The following is an 18,509-nucleotide window of genomic DNA, read 5'->3' on the forward strand; positions in this document are numbered from 1 at the left end:
AGCTATGGTAACCTTGGAGGATTTTCTCAAAATTTTGATCTTCTGACCATTCCTCTAAAATCATATTCTTTAATTTCACTGTTTCTGTGTAACCATTTATGTAGAATTCAATTTTAGTGTTAGTTATTAAGATAGAGTGCTAGTGTCTGGGAACTATGTGTCTGGGGTTTCGGGCTATGAAGACATGATAAAGAGACCAACACCTTTTGGTGGTGGCATTCTTGAACTGCAGTCAAAAAATCAAAGAGACTGCAGAGCAGGGGCCAGCAAACTAAGGCCCATGGGCCAAATCCAGCCTACTTGTTTTTATAAATAAAGTTTTATTGGAACACAGCCACGCCCATTCATTTATCTACTGTCTCTTGCAGCTTTCACACTACAGCCCCAGAACTGAGTAGTTGTGACAGAGACTGCGTGACTGCAGAGCCTAAGATGTTTACTGCCTGACTTGAATCTATACAGCTTGAGTCTAGTTCTAAAAATGAAAAGTCATCTTTTTAGGGCAAGGAAAATGTTAGCCCAAAATTTGCTAAATTTTCTTTTTATCATGTGTATCTGTTAAAATTTTCTTCTCCATTTTCACATGTAATTATTTCCCAAATGGAAAAATCTCCCCTAATTCCAAATCCTCCCACTTATCTACTTCTTAATATCTTTTTTAGTTATTACTCCAAAGAAGGAATCAACAAGCTATAGCCCTAGAGCCAGATCTGGCCAACCACTGATTTTGTTTATATATTTTTTACAGCCCTTGAGCCGAAAAAAATTTTCCCTACATTTAAAAATCATTACATTTTAAATGGTCACGGGAGTATCTATATAATAGCCTCTCTTTTGCCACCTGACCCACAAAGTATAAAATACATACTGTCTGGCTCTTTGAGAAAAAGTTTGTTGACCCCTGCCTAAAGAACCTTAGTCATAGTAATGGGAAGAATTGTCTGAATTATAGCAAAATGTGAATTTTAGAAGACCTTTTAAGAAATATGTTTTTCTTTCTTTGGAATATAAATGATCCAGAAGTAGACGCTGCCAACATGACTGACGTGTGGATGGGCCGTCATAACCCAGGCCGGATGTGGTGTTACGTTGTCTACAGAGCTTGGTTCTGGTGGTTCAGAATGAAAGGTGGGACTTGTTAATGACTGGGAAGAGAGAACCTTGTTTTTGCTCTGAAACATGGGCTGCAGAGGAGGGTCCTGGGAATGCCTTTCCCATTCTGCTTTCCTCAGGACTCCAACCTGATTGCAGGCGAAAGCAGAGGAAGGGCAGAGCTGAGAGAACTGCAGAAAGAGAGAGCCAAAGCCCTGATCACACCACACCTGAAACCTGAAACCTACCCCTGGCACTCACCTTTTGGGTTACATGAGCCAATTAATTCCATGTACTATTTAAGTCAGAAATAGGTTTCTGTTATTTGTAGACAAAGATATCCCAGTGAAATGGTCTTATTCTGGCTTTAAGAAGGATTTCACAAAAGAGCTTTAAGGAATATTTTCTGGAATTGTTTTATTCTTGGTACATCAGAAGATATTCCAAAAAATCTAATTATGGTCTTTAACAGCATGAAACAGAAAGCTGAGAAGAAGAACAATTATACTGGATGACTGAATCAAGATCTAGAAACATCTAATAGGCAGGAACTCTTTGCCAAGTATAACTGTGAAACTTAATGAGGAGTCCAGTGTAGATGGGGAAATCTGCCTTTAGCTGCATATGGAAGACAAGACAAGACATGATGTCACCACCAAAACTGTTCATGCAATTTTAGGCTGCAGCATTTAGAACCTCTTCTCTTTGCTCCTCAGGCCACACCTTTAGCTCAACACGGGGTTGCAGACTTTAAAAGGAATCCAGACAAACTGACACTCAGAGTAACTGAACAGGCTGGTAAAGTGATTTGAAACTGTATCATATGAGGAGCAGATGAAAGGACTGGAGTCTGTTAATGACATCACTGATACAGCCATGATAACAGTAAAAGCTTACTGAGTACTTGTTGTGTGCCAGAGCTGTGCTAAGCGATTCCACATCACATCGTTTAATCCTCACAACGATCTTACTTTGAGGGGCACTGTCATTTACCACCCCCTCATACGGTGGCTCAGACGGTAAAGAATCTGCCTGCAATGCAGGAGACCTGGGTTCAATCCCTGAGTTAGGAAGACCCCCCTGGGGAAGGAAATGGCAACCCACTCCAGTATTCTTGCCTGGAGAATTCCATGGACAGAGGATCCTGGCGGGCTACAGTCCATGGGGTCACAAAGAGTTGGACATGACTGACAGACTAATGCTTTGACTTTTCACTTTCACATATATCAGATAGGGAAACCAAAACTTCGGTTAAAAACTTACCTGAAGAAGTCGCAGAACCATAGGATTAATGCCATAGGAGATGAACTGAAGTGGTGACCATGACATATTCTGAATATCTGAAGGATTGTCAAGAGGAAGAAGGATGAAGATTTGTTTCATTAGAAGAACCAGGATCAGTGGGTAGAAGTTACAGCGAGACGGTTCTTCTTTGAGTACAAGACCATCTAGTCTTCTCTTTAGCAGAGAAGAAATCTTTCTGGATGCCTCCCTCCCTGCTTCATGCGCTCTGTGAGACACAGGCTGTCCTGTGCCACAGAAACCCCATTAGAGCCACCCTCGCCAGACTGGAAAGTTCTTCCTCCAGCCTCATCTTCTTGGACTTGTTAATCACGCTCACTTCCTCAACATGCTGGCCCGCATGAGAGCATATGTTATCTCTCTCCTTCCTTTGGACTCCTTCTCCCCTTTCTGTTCTTTACCCCTGACTGTCTGAGACAAGGCCATGTCCTGAGATTCTGGTCTTGGGGCCACTGTTTTGATGCTTTTCATCCTGGTGTATTGCTTGGACCTTTAATGGAGCTCCTTCCCTGATTTTCACGTCTCCTTTGCCAATGATCCATTTATCATCAGAAACTCAACCTGGCAAAACACAAACTTGCTTTACTCCTCAGACTGTGCTGCTCTTTCACCTCCCCACTTCTGTTACGGCGGCCCTGCTGTCCTGGGCCTCCGCGCCTGCCTTCTCGTCTTTCTTCAGCCTGGAATCAACCACCAAATCCTACTGACTTTTCACTTATAGAGTCTCTTGAATTTGTTCCTCCTTCTCCAGTCCCACCATCACCCCTAAAGAATTAGTGCTTGTTACCTCCCTCCAAGTCTCCTAAATACCACTGTCATCGCGTAACTTCGGATCTCATCATTTCCTTGTTTAAGAACCTAGGGCAGATCCTTATTGACCATCAAACTGGGTCTATTTATCCAACCCAAGGTTTCAAGTGGCTGTTCCCAATACCTCCCAGCAGAAACTTATTCCTAAATTACTGGCCCTATGCAGTCACTCCCCACCACACACTCGCTACCCACCAGGCTTCTCCCACTCCTCCTCACCTTCGCTCATGCCTTTCCCCTCCTGAGAGCAGTGTTGTCGTGTGTTGGTTTGACTCTTGTTCCTTTAAGTCCCACCCGGTGGTCCACGTCTCCCTCTCAGTAATCCCTCCATCCTCAGCACTTTTCTTGTCCTTGTAACCTGCTGAATTTCTCGTTCTAGTATTTGGTTAGAGACTCCATCAGAGTTTTCCATTTAAATAAAAGCTTCTTTGGTTCCTTGAAGCAGATTTTGATCATCTTCTGGGCAACACCTTACATGTTCTTTATCACAGTAACACCCACCACTGGATTGCTCAGACAAGTGTTTGTTGACTCAGAACAAAAGAGCAAAAGAATCCTGACAATTTATTAAGTTCTTCAAACACAGCAGTCAGTGTGCTAAGTAGAAACATAGCCCTCATTTTAAGAAAAGGAAACCAAGGCCAAGAGGTTCAGTGACTTATGCAGGCCACGTGGCAGATAAGGGTTGGACCCCTTTGATCCCAGGTAGTTTGGATCCAGAGCCTGCGGCCCCTCAAACAGTGTACCGTGAAGATCACACAGAGGATTAATGGATGCCAAGGCCAGCCCTGTGCTCTGCCTGCAGTGCAGGAGACCCAGGTTCGATCCCTGGGTTGGGAAGATCTCCTGGAGGAGGGAATGGCTACTCATGCCAGTATTCTTGCCCAGAGAATCCCATGGATAGAGGAACCTGGTGGGCTACAGTCCATAGGGTTGCAAAGAGTCAGACAGGACTGAGTGACCAACAATTTCACTTTCAACCCTGAGCTCTTCTTGAGAACCAGTAGGATCCAACACTGTCAAGGTTTGATGGTTGATAAGAAGGACCCTTCTTAAACATCCCCCCAAGTGGGGACACACACATGTGGTATTTAGGGGGGCAGCCTTGTCATGGCCATGTCCTCAGGGAGGAGGCATCAGGGACTTGGGAGGCCGTTAGGTGCAAACTATCCTGCTTGATTTCAGTAGCTGTTAGGACAACGATGAAAAGAAAGGCTTGCCTCTATGGTCCTCAGATTTTCTTATCATTTCTAGGAGTGCTGAGTCTGGGAACGTATTTGGCCTTACACCCTGCCAAACTTTTGGTATTTTGCCTTTTCATAGGATTGATTTCCTTTATTTCTGTCTTCATCGGGATCTCCATTTGGATCTCTACTCTTGAGTGTTGACGAAAAGGATTCCATCCCCATTTCTTTCTCTGACCAGGACTTCTTGCTACCAGATCTGTTGTTTTGTTGCTATGTATAAAATAAAGCAATTGTTTTGGAGTATTAAATAATCAGACTCTTTGGGAAGAGTAACGTGATCTTTTCTCTATTGCATGATAAGAGGAAATGTTAAATCCAGTGTTTTTTAAAAAAGGAAATGTTTATGGAAAAAATTATATTGGGAGAAACTAATCCTTGGGCAGCAGTCAAGGCCAAGGGCCAAGACGCAGCACTAAACTCTCACTGGGAATCTTAACTCCAGCGGAAGCAGGAGCAGTGGACAGACAGACATACGGATGCTTATGGCTGACCATGGCCACGTGTGTGTGCATTCTTCATGATTTTTGTGGCAAATATTATATTTGATGATAAAAATGAAATTTTGTTGTAAAACTTGCACTATCAATCTCTCAGTGTTTTTTTACCTTGGAATTTTGTACAGATATTTAAAAGTAACTACTTTAAGCCTCAGCTCTAGATAAAGAGAAGTTATGTCCTTCCTAGACCATTTCTACATTATATATAACCTTCCAAACAAAACCTAAGCATATAATTCTGCTGTTGGCCAGCCACCAAATTTTCATCTGAAGCACAAAATACTTGTCATCTGGGGACTGCCTGAATTTACTTTCTATTATTTCACATTTCAAATATTTCTTTAAAATTTTTTTCGTAGAATATTAATTAATTTTCAAATAGATATTGGAGACATGGCAATTTGGTGGAAGGAGCAGTGAATTGGACATTATGAAACCTGGGTTCCAGATCTGACCCCCCTGTGTGATTCCTGGACACATCTGATCTAACTGGGAACAGTTTTCTTGCCTGCAGCACATGTGCACCAGAGTGTGAGAGAAAGGTCTCCTGAACGCTCGGCTTTTGTAATTCAAGCACAGCAGAGTTCTTTCTTATTGTAACAGTGACCTCTTGTGGTATAGATCCTTCATCAGTTTTTTTGGTTTGCAAAGTAAACTTTGGATTTATTTTATTGTTGTTTCTAGTAACTGTATTTCGTATTGTAAGGCAAATCTGACTTGTCTTTAAAAGGTAAATCTCAGCTGAAAATCAGAGGTTGATTAAAATGAGGTAGTAAGAGCACCAAACTCCATTTCATAAGCAATTCTCTGTGGTTTCTTCAGAAATCGTATTTAGCTTACTCTTGACACAGAACGAGAACTGCTTTGGCTTTTGTGCTGAGTGCTGTGTGTATTCATCTTCCTCACAGAGACCAGGGGAAGAGGCGTCCGAGGGCCTCCTCAAGCTCCCGCAGCCCAGACCAGAGCAGGCTGGACATCAGACCAGGTGAGGCTCCTGTGTTCTTAGAGGTCCCCAGCATCTTGTCCTCAGCATCTCCATCTGTAGAATAATCTTTTGTTTTAAAGATGTCTGATGTTGCCTCACTCCGAAATTTCCAGGAATTTTATCCAGCTTGGTCACACACCAGCATTTATTTTTATAAATTGTTATTATTTTCACAACAGTCTTAGCACTTTACCCTTACTCGACTCCAGTGCCTCAAGCATCTATAGATTATAGTCTACACAGAAATGATTTTATAATTCTGCACAGATGACTGCACAGAAATTATTTTGTAGAAGCATTTGGAAGGTTGCAAAATGTGACATTTACACAGTTCTTAAGTTGACTGAAAAGGAGTCAAAATCATGGCTTACTTAAATGACACTGTATTAGCTACATCAAACCAGCCCTTTGAGGCTTTAAACTGTTTGAGGAAATACATAACAATATAAATCACAGGCTAGAAATGCTACAGAATATATTCGTGCAATGGGATATAGCACTTAGAAAAATGACCTGGAGTACATTTATAATATTGAATGAAATGAATATAAACATAACATCACATGAAAAAATTAAGCTGCGAAAACAAAGGCATGTGTTGTTATGGATACAGATCTATGTGGTAAATGTGATAAAAATAACCACTCAGTTTAGCGTGGTGGTAACCCTTGGGGAGGGGGATGTTGGGGGAGGCACACAGAAGGCATTAGCCATATCTGTAATGTTTATTTCTTTGAAATGAAGAGAAGGAAAATACAGTTAATATTTGACCAGACTATTTGTGGACACACAGGTGTTCATTACCTTCTTCGTATAATTTTTTGGTGCACATGAACTTTTATGAAACCAAGCTAATAATTCAAAAAATATTTTCCTATCTTCCAAACTAATTTCTTATCAATAAAATGACTTTTGTGACCAGCAGGAATTTCTGTAGTAGTCAGGAAAATCTTAGACTGATTTCCCAGTCAGCATTGTTGCTAAGCATCTTACATGTGCATGCTAAAAACAGCAGCCAATAAACATTGTGTTAAGTTTTTGTGTCCCGAACTCAAAGCTGTGGTGAAGAACTATAACCACTGAGACAGCAAAATCTTCAAAAAAACATGCTGAAATTTCTGCTTGACTTACCCAATTTCCTGTTGAATCATAATTTTTATATTTAGCAAACTGTGAACCTAGATGAAAGTGCTCTCTAGAATGTTAGGTTGTTGCCCAAGACTGAGACAAACTGTATTTATTTATCATCTGGTGATCTTAAAAAGTGATCACATGACTCCAGGCTTCCGTTTCTAGGGTAGGAGCTGGGTTAGTGAATAAAATGAGATTTCTTTAGAGTGCAGAGTTGGAGGAGGTGCATGAGGGGAAAGGCCATGGCTGGACACCCCAGCTCACAGGGGGGTTCCTGGGAGAGCGTTGAAAGCAAACTCTTACGCCACAGTGTCTGGCTAACTTCTGTTCTGAGAAGAAACAAGTCTTGGAAGCCCTCGGAAGGGCCTGTGAGGGCCTTTCCTTTCCAAAGGTTAAACAAACTGCTCTGTGATTTCTGGCTCACCCCTGTAATTCAGCTCTTCCTGGGGTGAACACGTTATCAATTTTGTTTGTCCTGACAACGGTTTGATAATTGTGGTTTCTCACAGAGTGGTTCTGCTTAAGAGAGCATACTGCATAGAAGGTAAAAAGCAAACAAACCTGATTTCAACTGAAATCAGTGAAATTTGGACTCACTGAAGTCTGTATTTCTAATAAGTTTAAGTTTGTCATGGATACTTGTCTATTATATTATTTGTCTGGCTTCTTATCTCTAGGCTTTCCCCTTGCCTTGATGTATGTTGATTTTATTTCTCATACTTTGGACTTTGAGTGTGTCCGACACCTGGGAATATGAGCAACTATGTTGTTTATACAGCTTGAATAGTCATGTTTACTTTTAGGATCCGTATCCGTGATTTATCAGTGTCAGAGAAGATTTGTAAGAGTAATGAGCCAGAAGATGGAGGTGGTGGTCTGCAATCCTTTTCCTGCAGGTCCTGAACCTCGGGAGCTCTGAGAGCTGAGATACTGTATAAACTCATTTAGAGACAGTGCCTGACCTGCGCTGGTGGGAGTCCACTGCTCGTTTTTGTTTCTTTAGTGTGTTATAGTCACATGTTTTGCTGCAGGGTGCTGCCTCAGAAGACCGTGCTGGCAGTGATATGTAAAGCAGGGTAAGCACCACGTGTGCCTGTGCTAAGTCGCTTCAGTCATGTCTGGCTCTTTGAGACCCATGGGCTGTAACCTGCCAGGCTCCTCTGTCCATGGGATTCTCCAGGCAAGAACACTGGAGGGGGTTGCCAGGCCCTCCTCCAAGGGACCTTCCTGACCCAGGGATCGAACCCGCATCTCTTATGTCTCCTACGTTGGCAGGCAGGTTCTTTACCACTGGTGCCACCTGGAGGGCCTGAGGGCCTGAGGGCGAGGCCTTCAGAGGAGGAAGGCTGCGGATTTTGTCTCTAGCACTGCTTCTGAGTGTCTGGCCCGGCAGCACCCCCGCCACTCCTGGCTAGACAGTCTTTGTTTTAGACCTTGAGATCTTGCCTGTGTGAAGTGTAATCGTGATTTGCATTTTCTAATACGATTTACATTTCTCCCTGAAGTTATCTTTTAGTTTGCCAATTTGCTTCAGGGCAGAATAGCCCCCGAAGAGGTCAAGTGCAATTCTGTGGAGCTCTGTGACCTTGGCCAGGTTACTTAATAACCCTGAGCCCCCCTCTCTCCATCTGGAAAATAGTGACAATGTGGGGACCTCCTGAGAGTGTTGTGACAAAAATGCAGACCTGCTGGATCTAAAGTACACCATCTGTGGGAGTTCTGACTCGCCCACAGCTGCCTCCTCAGGCTGCCTCTCTCTCCGCGCTCTGGTGATAACACACAGCCTGATACACTTCAGACAGGGATGACCTCTTTATTGGTTTTTTTTTAACCAGGGAAGTGAAACCATGCTGACTGAGTGCTTCTAGATGCTAGGCACTGGGCTCAGAGCTTTGCTTACATCGTGTCTTTGAATTCTCATAACCCTGAAGGCAAATATTTTAATCTCTGTTTTGCTGATGAGGCTCAGAAAGGATAAGAAACCAGACCCCCGTCACCCAGTGCGTCAGTAACGGAGTTGGGATTTGAACTGAGGTCTGTCAGCACCCAGAGCTCAGGCTTCCTGTTGCCCCACACAAAACCACTGGTGTGAGAAGCACTGGCCCCACAATAATGTGAACATTTTATTTTCTGTAGGAGAGAAAGTCCCTGCAGGCCTCCCTCTCAGAAAATTTTCCATTAAAACATTTTCAAAATCCTTGTTCTTTACATATCTACAGTTTTCTATTTATTTTATGTTTTAGCGGGATATGTTTAAAAAGAAAAAACAAACAAGCAGAAACAAGCCAGAACTCCAGAGTGCCTCACTGACAGTAATTTCAGCACTTACAAAGCTGAAGGCTTTATGCAGTGTCCCAATCAGAGTTTAAAGTTACGATTTCTTTACATGATCTTTACTGAGTTTAATTTTATTTGATTAGAAGACATGTAATTCTCATTAGAATTAGTTGGGTTGGGGGGGCAAAGTGCAATGTAATTCCAGAGTTTATTAATTTTAGGGATGGATAATGAAGTCTCCTTGGCAGTACTCTCGTTGTAACTCCTTTTTCACGGCTCTTTCTCTTGTTCTGTTTTTCTGTTGCAGGCTCAAAAGCTGACTTGCAAGAAAAGAATACAGAAATAGAAGTAGATGAAGTATTTTGGAATACAAGGATAGTACCCATTTTGCATGACTTAGAAAAAGGTAAAAAAAAAAAAAAAGTAGCTTTAGATCGAAAATATCTGCAGTTATTTATATGTTCCCCATTGCCCTGATATTTTCAGTACACCTTGTCATTTCTGTGAACTTGTTCAGAAACAATTGAAATCATCTATTTACCCAGTAATGTATGTATTCAATATTACATGTAAACCTAATTTTAAAATTATACTTTAAATACCACAAGAGAACCTACTTCTAAAAGTCCCTTTAGAATATAAATTACCACTACTTCTGCCCAAGAAAATGCCAGTTTGAACTCTCTGTAGTGGTAGTTCATGAATAGCAGTGCAAAATTGAAATAGATTTCAATCCTCTGAAACATTGGCTAAGTCTCACAGAATGACATCTTTGGCAGGTATGCCCATGGTTTTCTAGATCCAAGTGTATACAGTTGGCCCTCCATAGCTTCAGGCTGCACATCCACGGAGTCAACCAGCTATAAGTGGAACTTTTTTCTGTGTTGGTTTGAATTTGCAGATGTAGAACCCGTGGATATGGAGGGCTGACTATACAATACCATTTTATACACAGGACTTGTGCATCCACGGATTTTGGTATACTCAGGGGTCCTAGAGCCAATACCCTGTGGCTCCTGAGGAAGGGCTGTATATCCAGTTTTCTAAAGATTGAACATGGTTGTCGGGGATGCCACTCAGAGAGAGAAGTGGGCTTGGATGTGTCCAGCCCTTGAACTCTGGAACGCCCCAGCAGTGAAGGCCTGCAACCCATGGGCCTCTGCCAGGGTGACCTGTGGACAGCTTGGCAGGGAAATGCCCCTGCTCCTGCTTTCTACCCCTTTGCCGCTCTTCAGGGATTCCACTTCTGAAGTTGAAATGGGCTCTTCTGGAGCTGCAGTCCTGGCCCACAGCACACATGAGGCCCTCACTAGCAACTGTGAAACCAGTGCCCCTTGGATGAGCAAACCAGCATGATAGCCACAGGAAGAAACCCTAGGAGAAGCAGGGTAAATGAGTCCTGGCCACCAGCCCACCAGGAAAGCTGTGCAAAAGACCTACTTCCTTGAAGGTTCGAACAGCCTCACCCATCCTGGGCTCTCTGGGGGTGCTTGGTGGTAAAGAAGAAAGCACAGCAGGGCAGGTGACGAGCAGCACAGAGGCCTGTCTTGGAGAAGGATTTTAAGAGGGTTCTGAGGGCTCTGTCACAACAGAGAAAATTGAGGAGTTTGGGATTCGAAATGTAGATGAATCTCCCTTCTCAAGGGATGATTAAATGCTGAAGAATGGTATCTCTTCCATAGACAAATTGAAAAACAGCAAACGGTGGCAGTTTTCCACAGGGTATGGTTCTAGGACCCCTGAGTATACCAAAATCCGTGGACACGCAAGTCCTGTGTATAAAATGGTATTGTATAGCTGGCCCTCCATACCCGCGGGTTCTACACCTGCAAATTCAAACCAACACAGGTTACTTGACCCTTTGAGATTCCTTTTTATTTCTCCTTTTTTTCCTGCTTTTTTTTGTGACATAATTTCAGACTTACAGAAAAGTTGCAAGAATAGTGCAAAGAAATCCTGTATACTCTTCCCCCAGATTCCAAAAATACTAACATTTTACCACATTTGCTTTATAATTCTTTCTCCCCCTTCCTCCCTCTCTCCCTCTTGCTCTCTTTTTCTCTATACACCCCCTACTCAACACACACACATTTTTTCCCCTTTTTCGAACCATTTGAGAACAAGTTGCCATTATGACACCCCATATTCCTAAGTACCCTGGCATGTAGTTTTAGAAGTAAGGGCATTCTATTACGTATCTGGAAATCACCATACAACACTATACAAACCCAATTTAGATTTTGCCGGTTATCCTAATAATTTTGTTCATAGGGAAGGAAAATCCTGAATACAGTTACTTGTCACATCCCTTTCGTGATCTTGATGTCCTTGGGCACAGGCCAGTTATTGCATAGACTGCCCCCACACATTGAGTTTGTCTGGTACTCTCTCACCATTTGATGGTGGTTAGGCGCTTGGGCAGGCGTGCAGCCTGAGTGGTTCTGTGTCCTTCCTGGGTATATCATTATCAGGAGGCATGGGATGCTGAGTTGGTCCATTACTGGTGATGTGGACTTTGATCACTTGGGGAAGGTGGTGTCTGCATGGTTTTTCAATGTAAAGTTACTATTTTTCCCTTTGTAATTAATAGGTATCTTATGGGGAAAAGTTACTGCAGAGTCTACCTTGCTTTCTGCTACTCATCAAACTTTCACCCACTAGCTTTAGTCCCTCGAGGATCTTGATGGCTTTTAGGTTCAAGCTGTCTTTTTGAAGCTACCTGGCAGATATAACAAACCAACCAGTAGAAAGAGGTATTTTGATTAGTAGTTTAGAATTTGACCCTGGTGCCTTCCTTTTTAATTTCTTTTAAGCTAAAACAGCTACTCTTGAGTAAAACCCAGCAGGCTGAAGAGTGTGTGGAGGGAAGTATTAGAAAAATACCTTGATGTCTACAGAGTAGCCTGCAGCCTGGACTTGGGTTTGTGAAGAAACTGCCAGTAACAGAAGAATGAAACAACAAAACAAAAGTATTTTTCTTACAATAGAACTCAGTTTTTTTCCTTTTATTTAAAGTTAGTCTCAGTCATTTCCCATCAATTCATTTTATTTAAGTGCTTAACTGAAAGGCATGGAAGGTTACTTAGCTATTGAGGTTTAAAATTTTTTCTTAGATGTTATTGTTGAAAAGAGCTAAAAATGGCCTGAGTCATTTCCTTCTGCAGGCGCACACTTCCTCTATGCGGGCTTTCAAGAGCACATTATGGTATTTATTTAAGATTGGTTTCCTACTTTTAAATTTTGTGACGAAATCTATCAGAGATAATATTTTTCAGCTGGATGTCTTATACCCTGGGTCCTTGCATTTCCCCTCATGTACTATTTTGTGTGCAGCTTTTCTTCCATGTATGACTTTCGGTATGGCTACCAGTTTCAAAAATTGTTTTCCTCAGAATTCTGATTATAAAATGAAGCACTCCCCTGCTTCCTGATGAAAGTCTACTTTTTCTTATCTTCTTTGCTAATACTTGGGGCTTCCCTGATAGCTCCGTTGGTAAAGAATCCGCCTGCAATGCCGGAGACCCTGGTACGATTCGTGGGTCGGGAAGATCTCCTGGAGAAGGGAGAGGCTATCCACTCCAGTATTCTTGGGCTTCTTGTGGTTCAGCTTGTAAAGAATCTGCCTGCAATGTGGGAGACCTGGGTTGGATCCCTGGGTTGGGAAGATCCCCTGCAGAAGAGAAAGATTACCCACTCTGGTATTCTGGCCTGGAGAATTCCATGGCCTTACTGTATAGTCCATGGGATCGCAAAGAGTCGGGCATGACCGAGCAACTTTCATTTAACTTAAGTTGCTAATACTCACCTCCAAATAATGGTGGACATGCTGACATTTTGAGGTTTTGTTCCACTTGCTCCTTCTTTTCTAAGATAATGAGCATTATTCTCATCAGAAGATATTGATCATTGTTTTCATCAATAGGCATATTATTAATAGAAAGTGAATCTGCCTTAAACTGTGTTACAGGCTGTCAGTGCAGTATTCTCCCTGTACTGTGCACTGTCGGTACAAAGATGTCTAAGACACGGTTCCTACTCAGCGTACCTCTTTGAGGGCACTGGGCATGTAACACAGATGCATTTGTTGTTTTTGTTCCGTTGCTAAGTCATATCTGACTCTTTGTGACCCCATGAACTATATAGCACAACAGGCTTCCCTATCCTTCACTATCTCCCAGAGTTTGCTCAGATTCGTGTCCATTGAATTGGTGATGCTATCTAACCATCTCATCCTCTGCTGCCCTCTTATCCTTTTGCCTTCAATCTTTCCCAGCATCAGGATCTTTTCCAATGAGTCAGCTCTTTGAATCAGGTGGCCAAAGTATTGGAATTTCAGCTTCAGCATCAGTCCTTCCAATGAATATTCAGGGTTGATTGCCTTTAGGATTGACTGATGCGATCTTGTAGTCTAAGGGACTCTCAAGAGTCTTCTCCAGCACCACAATTCAAAAGCATCAATTCTTTGGTGTTCAGCCTCCTTTAGGGTCCAACTCTCACATCCATACATGACTACTGGAAAAACCAAACTTTGACTGTATGGACCTTTGTCAACAAAGTGATATCTCTCCTTTTTAATATGCTATCTAAGTTTGTCATAGCTTTTCTTCCAAGGAGCAAGCATCTTTTAATTTCATGGCTATGATCACCATCTGCAGTGATTTGGGAGCCCAAGAAAATAAACTCTGTCACTTTTCCCTCATCTATTTTACATGAAGTGATGGGACCAGATGCCATGATCTTAATTTTTTGAATGTTGAGTTTTCAGCCAGCTTTTTCACTCTCCTCTTTCACCTTCACCAAGATGCTCTTTAGTTCTTCTTCGCTTTCTGCCATTAGAGTGGTATCATCTGAATATCTGAGGTTGTTGATATTTCTCCCAGCAATCTTGATTCCAGCTTGTGATTCATCCAGTCTGGCATTTCACATGATTACTCTGCATGTAAATTAAATAAGCAGGGTGATAAATACAGCCTTGATGTACTCCTTTCCCAATTTTGAACCTGTCAGTTGTTCCATGTCCAGTTCTAACTGTTGCTTCTTGACCCACCTACAGGTTTCTCAGGAGACAGGTAAGGTGGTCTGATATTCCCATCTCTTTAATAATTTTCCACACAGTCAAAGGCTTTAGTGTAGTCAATGAAGCAGAAGTAGAATTCCCTTGCTTTCTCTGTGATCCAACAAATTTTGGCAATTTGATCTCTGGTTCTTCTGTCTTTTCTAAACCCATCTTGTACATCTGGAAGTTCTCAGTTCACATACTGCTGAAGCCTAGCTTGAAGGATTTTGAGCATAACCTTACTAGCATGCAAAATGAACAGCGTACATATATGTGTGAAAAATAATAGTATTTGTTGAATGTGGCATTGTATACCTTTTCTGGAGGAGCCAGAACATAAACAGGGCCTTGAAGGACCAAAATCAGTAGGGATGAAGGTAAGGAGAACATTCTGGGCCCTTGGAACTGTGTGACAGAGGGGTGAAGGTGGAGATGCAAAGCAGAAGCTTCCAGGGCCCTGAGCAGAGCCCTGGTGGGTGGCGGGCAGCAGGAATAAAGGAGAGCCAGTGAAATCGGGAGTTCCCCTCCTCAGTACAGTCTCTGAAAGACTGTGTGTTCTAGAGAAGCTAACTGATTAGTAAAGAAGTCAACATGGTAGGAAATGGAGCAACAAAATAGAAAAAAAAGAAATCAGATAGATGGAAATGAAAAGGGGAAGAAAACAACATAGTTCAGGAATTTGAAGATGTTCAGGGAGGTAATTATGGGGTTTTGCGTACAGTCTGTGTTTGACACACTCAAAAACTTGACCTCAGTGAGTAAGTTCTGCTTTACTCTCTTTGCCCCAACAGAAGAAAACATTGAAATGGTCTGTGCTGCTTGCACACAACTTCATCATGCTTTAGAGGAAGGAAACATGCTTGGAAATAAATTTAAGAGAAGAAGTGTTCTCCTGAAGACCCTATATAAACTAGTTGATGTTGGCTCGGACTTGCTGAGCCTTAAACTTGCAAAAATTATTCTAGCAGTAAGTTTTTCTTTTCTCTGGTCTCATAGACTGTAGCACATACAAGTTCTGTTAAATGCTTTGTTTGTAAAACATTACAAAGAAGATTAGAAATGCAATGTGTTCATTTAGAATCTTGAAAACAGAATTGACGTGGTGAACTAACATCCCAGAATCTGACCAGAAAGTACCAAAGAAATAAGGCTGAGAACAGAGAAAATGTTCAAACAAATAAGTGTTCACACGTGGATTGTGGCAAGGTTTTTTGTTTTTTTTTTTTTCCCCTTAAAAATAGGCAAACGCATTCAAAACAGAAACTCAAGTAACTTGACTGGAGATCAGTATCAGAGAGTGCAGACTGTGGTTTCTGCCCTATGGTTTCTGTTGGGCACTCAGTGCTTCTGTCACATGGTTTAATAAATAACTTCAGATAACTTGGGCTGTGGACATAGTGCCCAGGTGCTTTATGAGGCCGCGTGAAACAGAGAACCAGCTGCTTTGTGGTCACGGAAAGGTGGCCATAGAAAGCTTCTGTGAGGTGTTAGAGAAAAGGCCAGACACCAAATAAAACTCTATAGAAACTCTGTCTCAAACAAAATGATATCATTGTTTGAGTGCAGCCCTTTGTGGTCACAGCCATAAACAGTTGGAACCAAAAGATAAGACACAATTATTGTAGAATGTTCTAAGAGAGCCGCTGAAACAAATGAATGAAGCTTTGTTTACCTGGTTTCAGAAAAATAAAAGCTATTATGTTAAAACCCATAATTCATATAATTTAAAATCTTAGAGTACCCAGTGAAGGTGAGCGTTGGTACTTAGTGATGGTTTAGTGAGGTGCCCACTGTTCCTTATTGCGAAGTCTTTCATAAAGTCTTTACATATTCTCTGCAGTTTTGGAGGGGGTACATTCTCATTTAGCTGCCACCCTAAACTGTTCACCCTCTTTGTAAAAACGGTGATATTATATGTGATGCAGAAAGCAGGATTTCTTTGAAATAGAGATTTTAGTAGTAGCTTAATCCCCTCTCATTGGTGATAATTGATCAGTCAGCTTTAGTGAGAAAGAAAAGGCACAGGGAGGATGTACAGCCAGAAGTTATAAGTAGAGATGAAAAGGTGACTGGATGCCTGCTCAGTTTCTTCTCTGGCCCTGGATTTGGGGCCCCTCCTGGCCCGGGAGAGCCCCAGTGTGAGACTGGAAGGCTCTCTTGGTATAGCTGCCCTGGGCAGGACCCAAGCGGCCAGCTACCAAGGGACTGCCTTGGTCTCTGTCAGGATCTGAGACATTGTGCTCTGTAGCAAGCCAAAAATAAATAGAGAAAGAAAGAAGGAAAATGTCATGAATTTGTTAATACTCTGCAGAGAAAATATCATCTTGGTTATTAAAGGTGCCATTCAAATTAATTATATACATGGCACAATTTAACTACTTTAAGGCAAAAGGATAAGTTATCTGCCAGGCAGTGAACAGATTCTGAATGAAACATGTTTCGATAAAGCCCTTTCCATGACACTGACCGCCTTGCTGAATCAGGGGCAAGACTCCTCCAGGCTACAGTCCAGAGTACAGAGGTGGGTAGGCCGTCCCTTCTGCTTGACTGTGGAACCTCAAGGTCAGGAACAACCTTCAAAGCCAACAAGTCCAACTTCCCATCTGCCACCAGAATCTTCTATAATGCTGTGGGCAAGGCATTGCTTCCCTTAGACCTTGGTGATGGGGTTCTGTGTAAATTAAAAGACATCATAAAAAGCTGTTGAAAGAAAAAAATTGACAAAAAAGCTGAAGATACATAGTACTAAAATTTTGTAATAGCCTCTTCTTTCTGCTAATATTGACTTTATCTACCAGTTGACTATTATCATTCAAACATTTAAAGTTATTTGTAGTTTTAAAAAGTCCAGTGAGTATACTGTTAGTTCAGGTTTCTTACATTTTTGGTTAAGTGGGGCTTTGCCAGACAGCCACTTTCATTTTAACTTTTGTATCAGAAAAACTTACAAAAATGTATCTGCCTATTTTATGACATCTTAAAAAAATAGTACAGACATATATGCAATGTGTAAATGCAACTATATTCGGAAAAGGAAGACAATCTAGCACCGTATACAAGGGGGAAAACAGAAAAGTCAGCAGTGATTATGTATAGTGGCAGTGTTATGAGTGATTTTTAAACTTCCCTTTAATTTTCCAAATTTGCTTTAAATCAAGTAAACTACTATGTTTAACATAAAAGTAAACTTCCCCACTGCAGGAACCCACTTGGCACCAGGGATTCTTGAGACTGGGAATAAAATGAATAAAATAACCCCTGCCCTCCAGGCCGACCATGTAGCAGCAGAGACAGAGAGTAAACACTTGAAGTGCCAACAGGGCTGATGGGCACTGTGAGAAGAAAATAGAGCAGAGTAAAGGGAATGGCCCGCTTTGGGAGGAAGTGCTATTTTACACAGAGCAGTCTGCATTCCTCACAGACAATGTTTTACTGTCTTTTTGTGTCTCAAAGTCATAATTTTACAGTTACCAAAAGAGAAGGTATAGTAATTTGCTTTGAATGTAAACTAACCTTACAGCAGGCCTGGAAATGGTGGTTTGTTGGGATTTTTTTTTTAATGAAAACTCTGACACTAGGTGTTTTTGTTTATTTGTCCTCTGCCGCTTTTTACTAAAAATGTAAGACTTGGGAGTGAGGTTAGTTGTATTCATTCATTTATTCAACAAATTTGATTGAATACATAGCACAGGGTACCTTCCCCACACAGAAAGAGTAATAAACCATGGTTTTGACCTCAAAGGCTCATAATATAGTGGGAGATTGCCAGCAGATTAAAGTATATTCCCAGATATAAAGGGCAATATATTTCCCTTGATACAGATTTTTTTCCTCTCTCTAGTCACTTTTTTTTTTCTGGGTTTTTAAACAACAATTTAAAAATAAAAAAAAAAATTTTTTTTTAAGTTTCCATTTCCTCTTTTCATCCTGAGAACAGAGGAAATTTCCATTCTGCCCATGTGACAGTTTATGAGGCTTCCACAACAGAGCTTCTCAGACTTGAATGTGCACTCAATCCCCTGGCTAAGTTGTAAAAGGCACATTCTGGTTCAGCAGGGCTTCTGGGACCTGAGATCATGCATTTCTAATACATACTCAGCTGATACTGAGAT

The 18,509-nt window shown here is 41.6% G+C and overlaps 1 protein-coding gene across 5 annotated transcripts in view; it reads left to right on the plus strand.

Annotated features, from left to right (window-relative positions):
* The window catches only part of ARMC2 (armadillo repeat containing 2), a 120,562-nt gene that overhangs the window by 30,885 nt on the left and 71,168 nt on the right, over positions 1 to 18,509 (plus strand). For all 5 annotated transcript variants that reach the window (XM_044924371.2, XM_044924370.2, XM_025294693.3 and 2 more), the window contains 3 exons: positions 5,857 to 5,933; positions 9,649 to 9,747; positions 15,189 to 15,364. In XM_044924371.2, coding sequence (XP_044780306.1) covers positions 5,857 to 5,933; positions 9,649 to 9,747; positions 15,189 to 15,364 — 352 coding nt within the window. The remainder of the gene's footprint in view (positions 1 to 5,856; positions 5,934 to 9,648; positions 9,748 to 15,188; positions 15,365 to 18,509) is intronic.

The sequence above is a fragment of the Bubalus bubalis genome, chromosome 10 (assembly GCF_019923935.1).
Source record: "Bubalus bubalis isolate 160015118507 breed Murrah chromosome 10, NDDB_SH_1, whole genome shotgun sequence".
Lineage (NCBI taxonomy): Eukaryota > Metazoa > Chordata > Mammalia > Artiodactyla > Bovidae > Bubalus > Bubalus bubalis.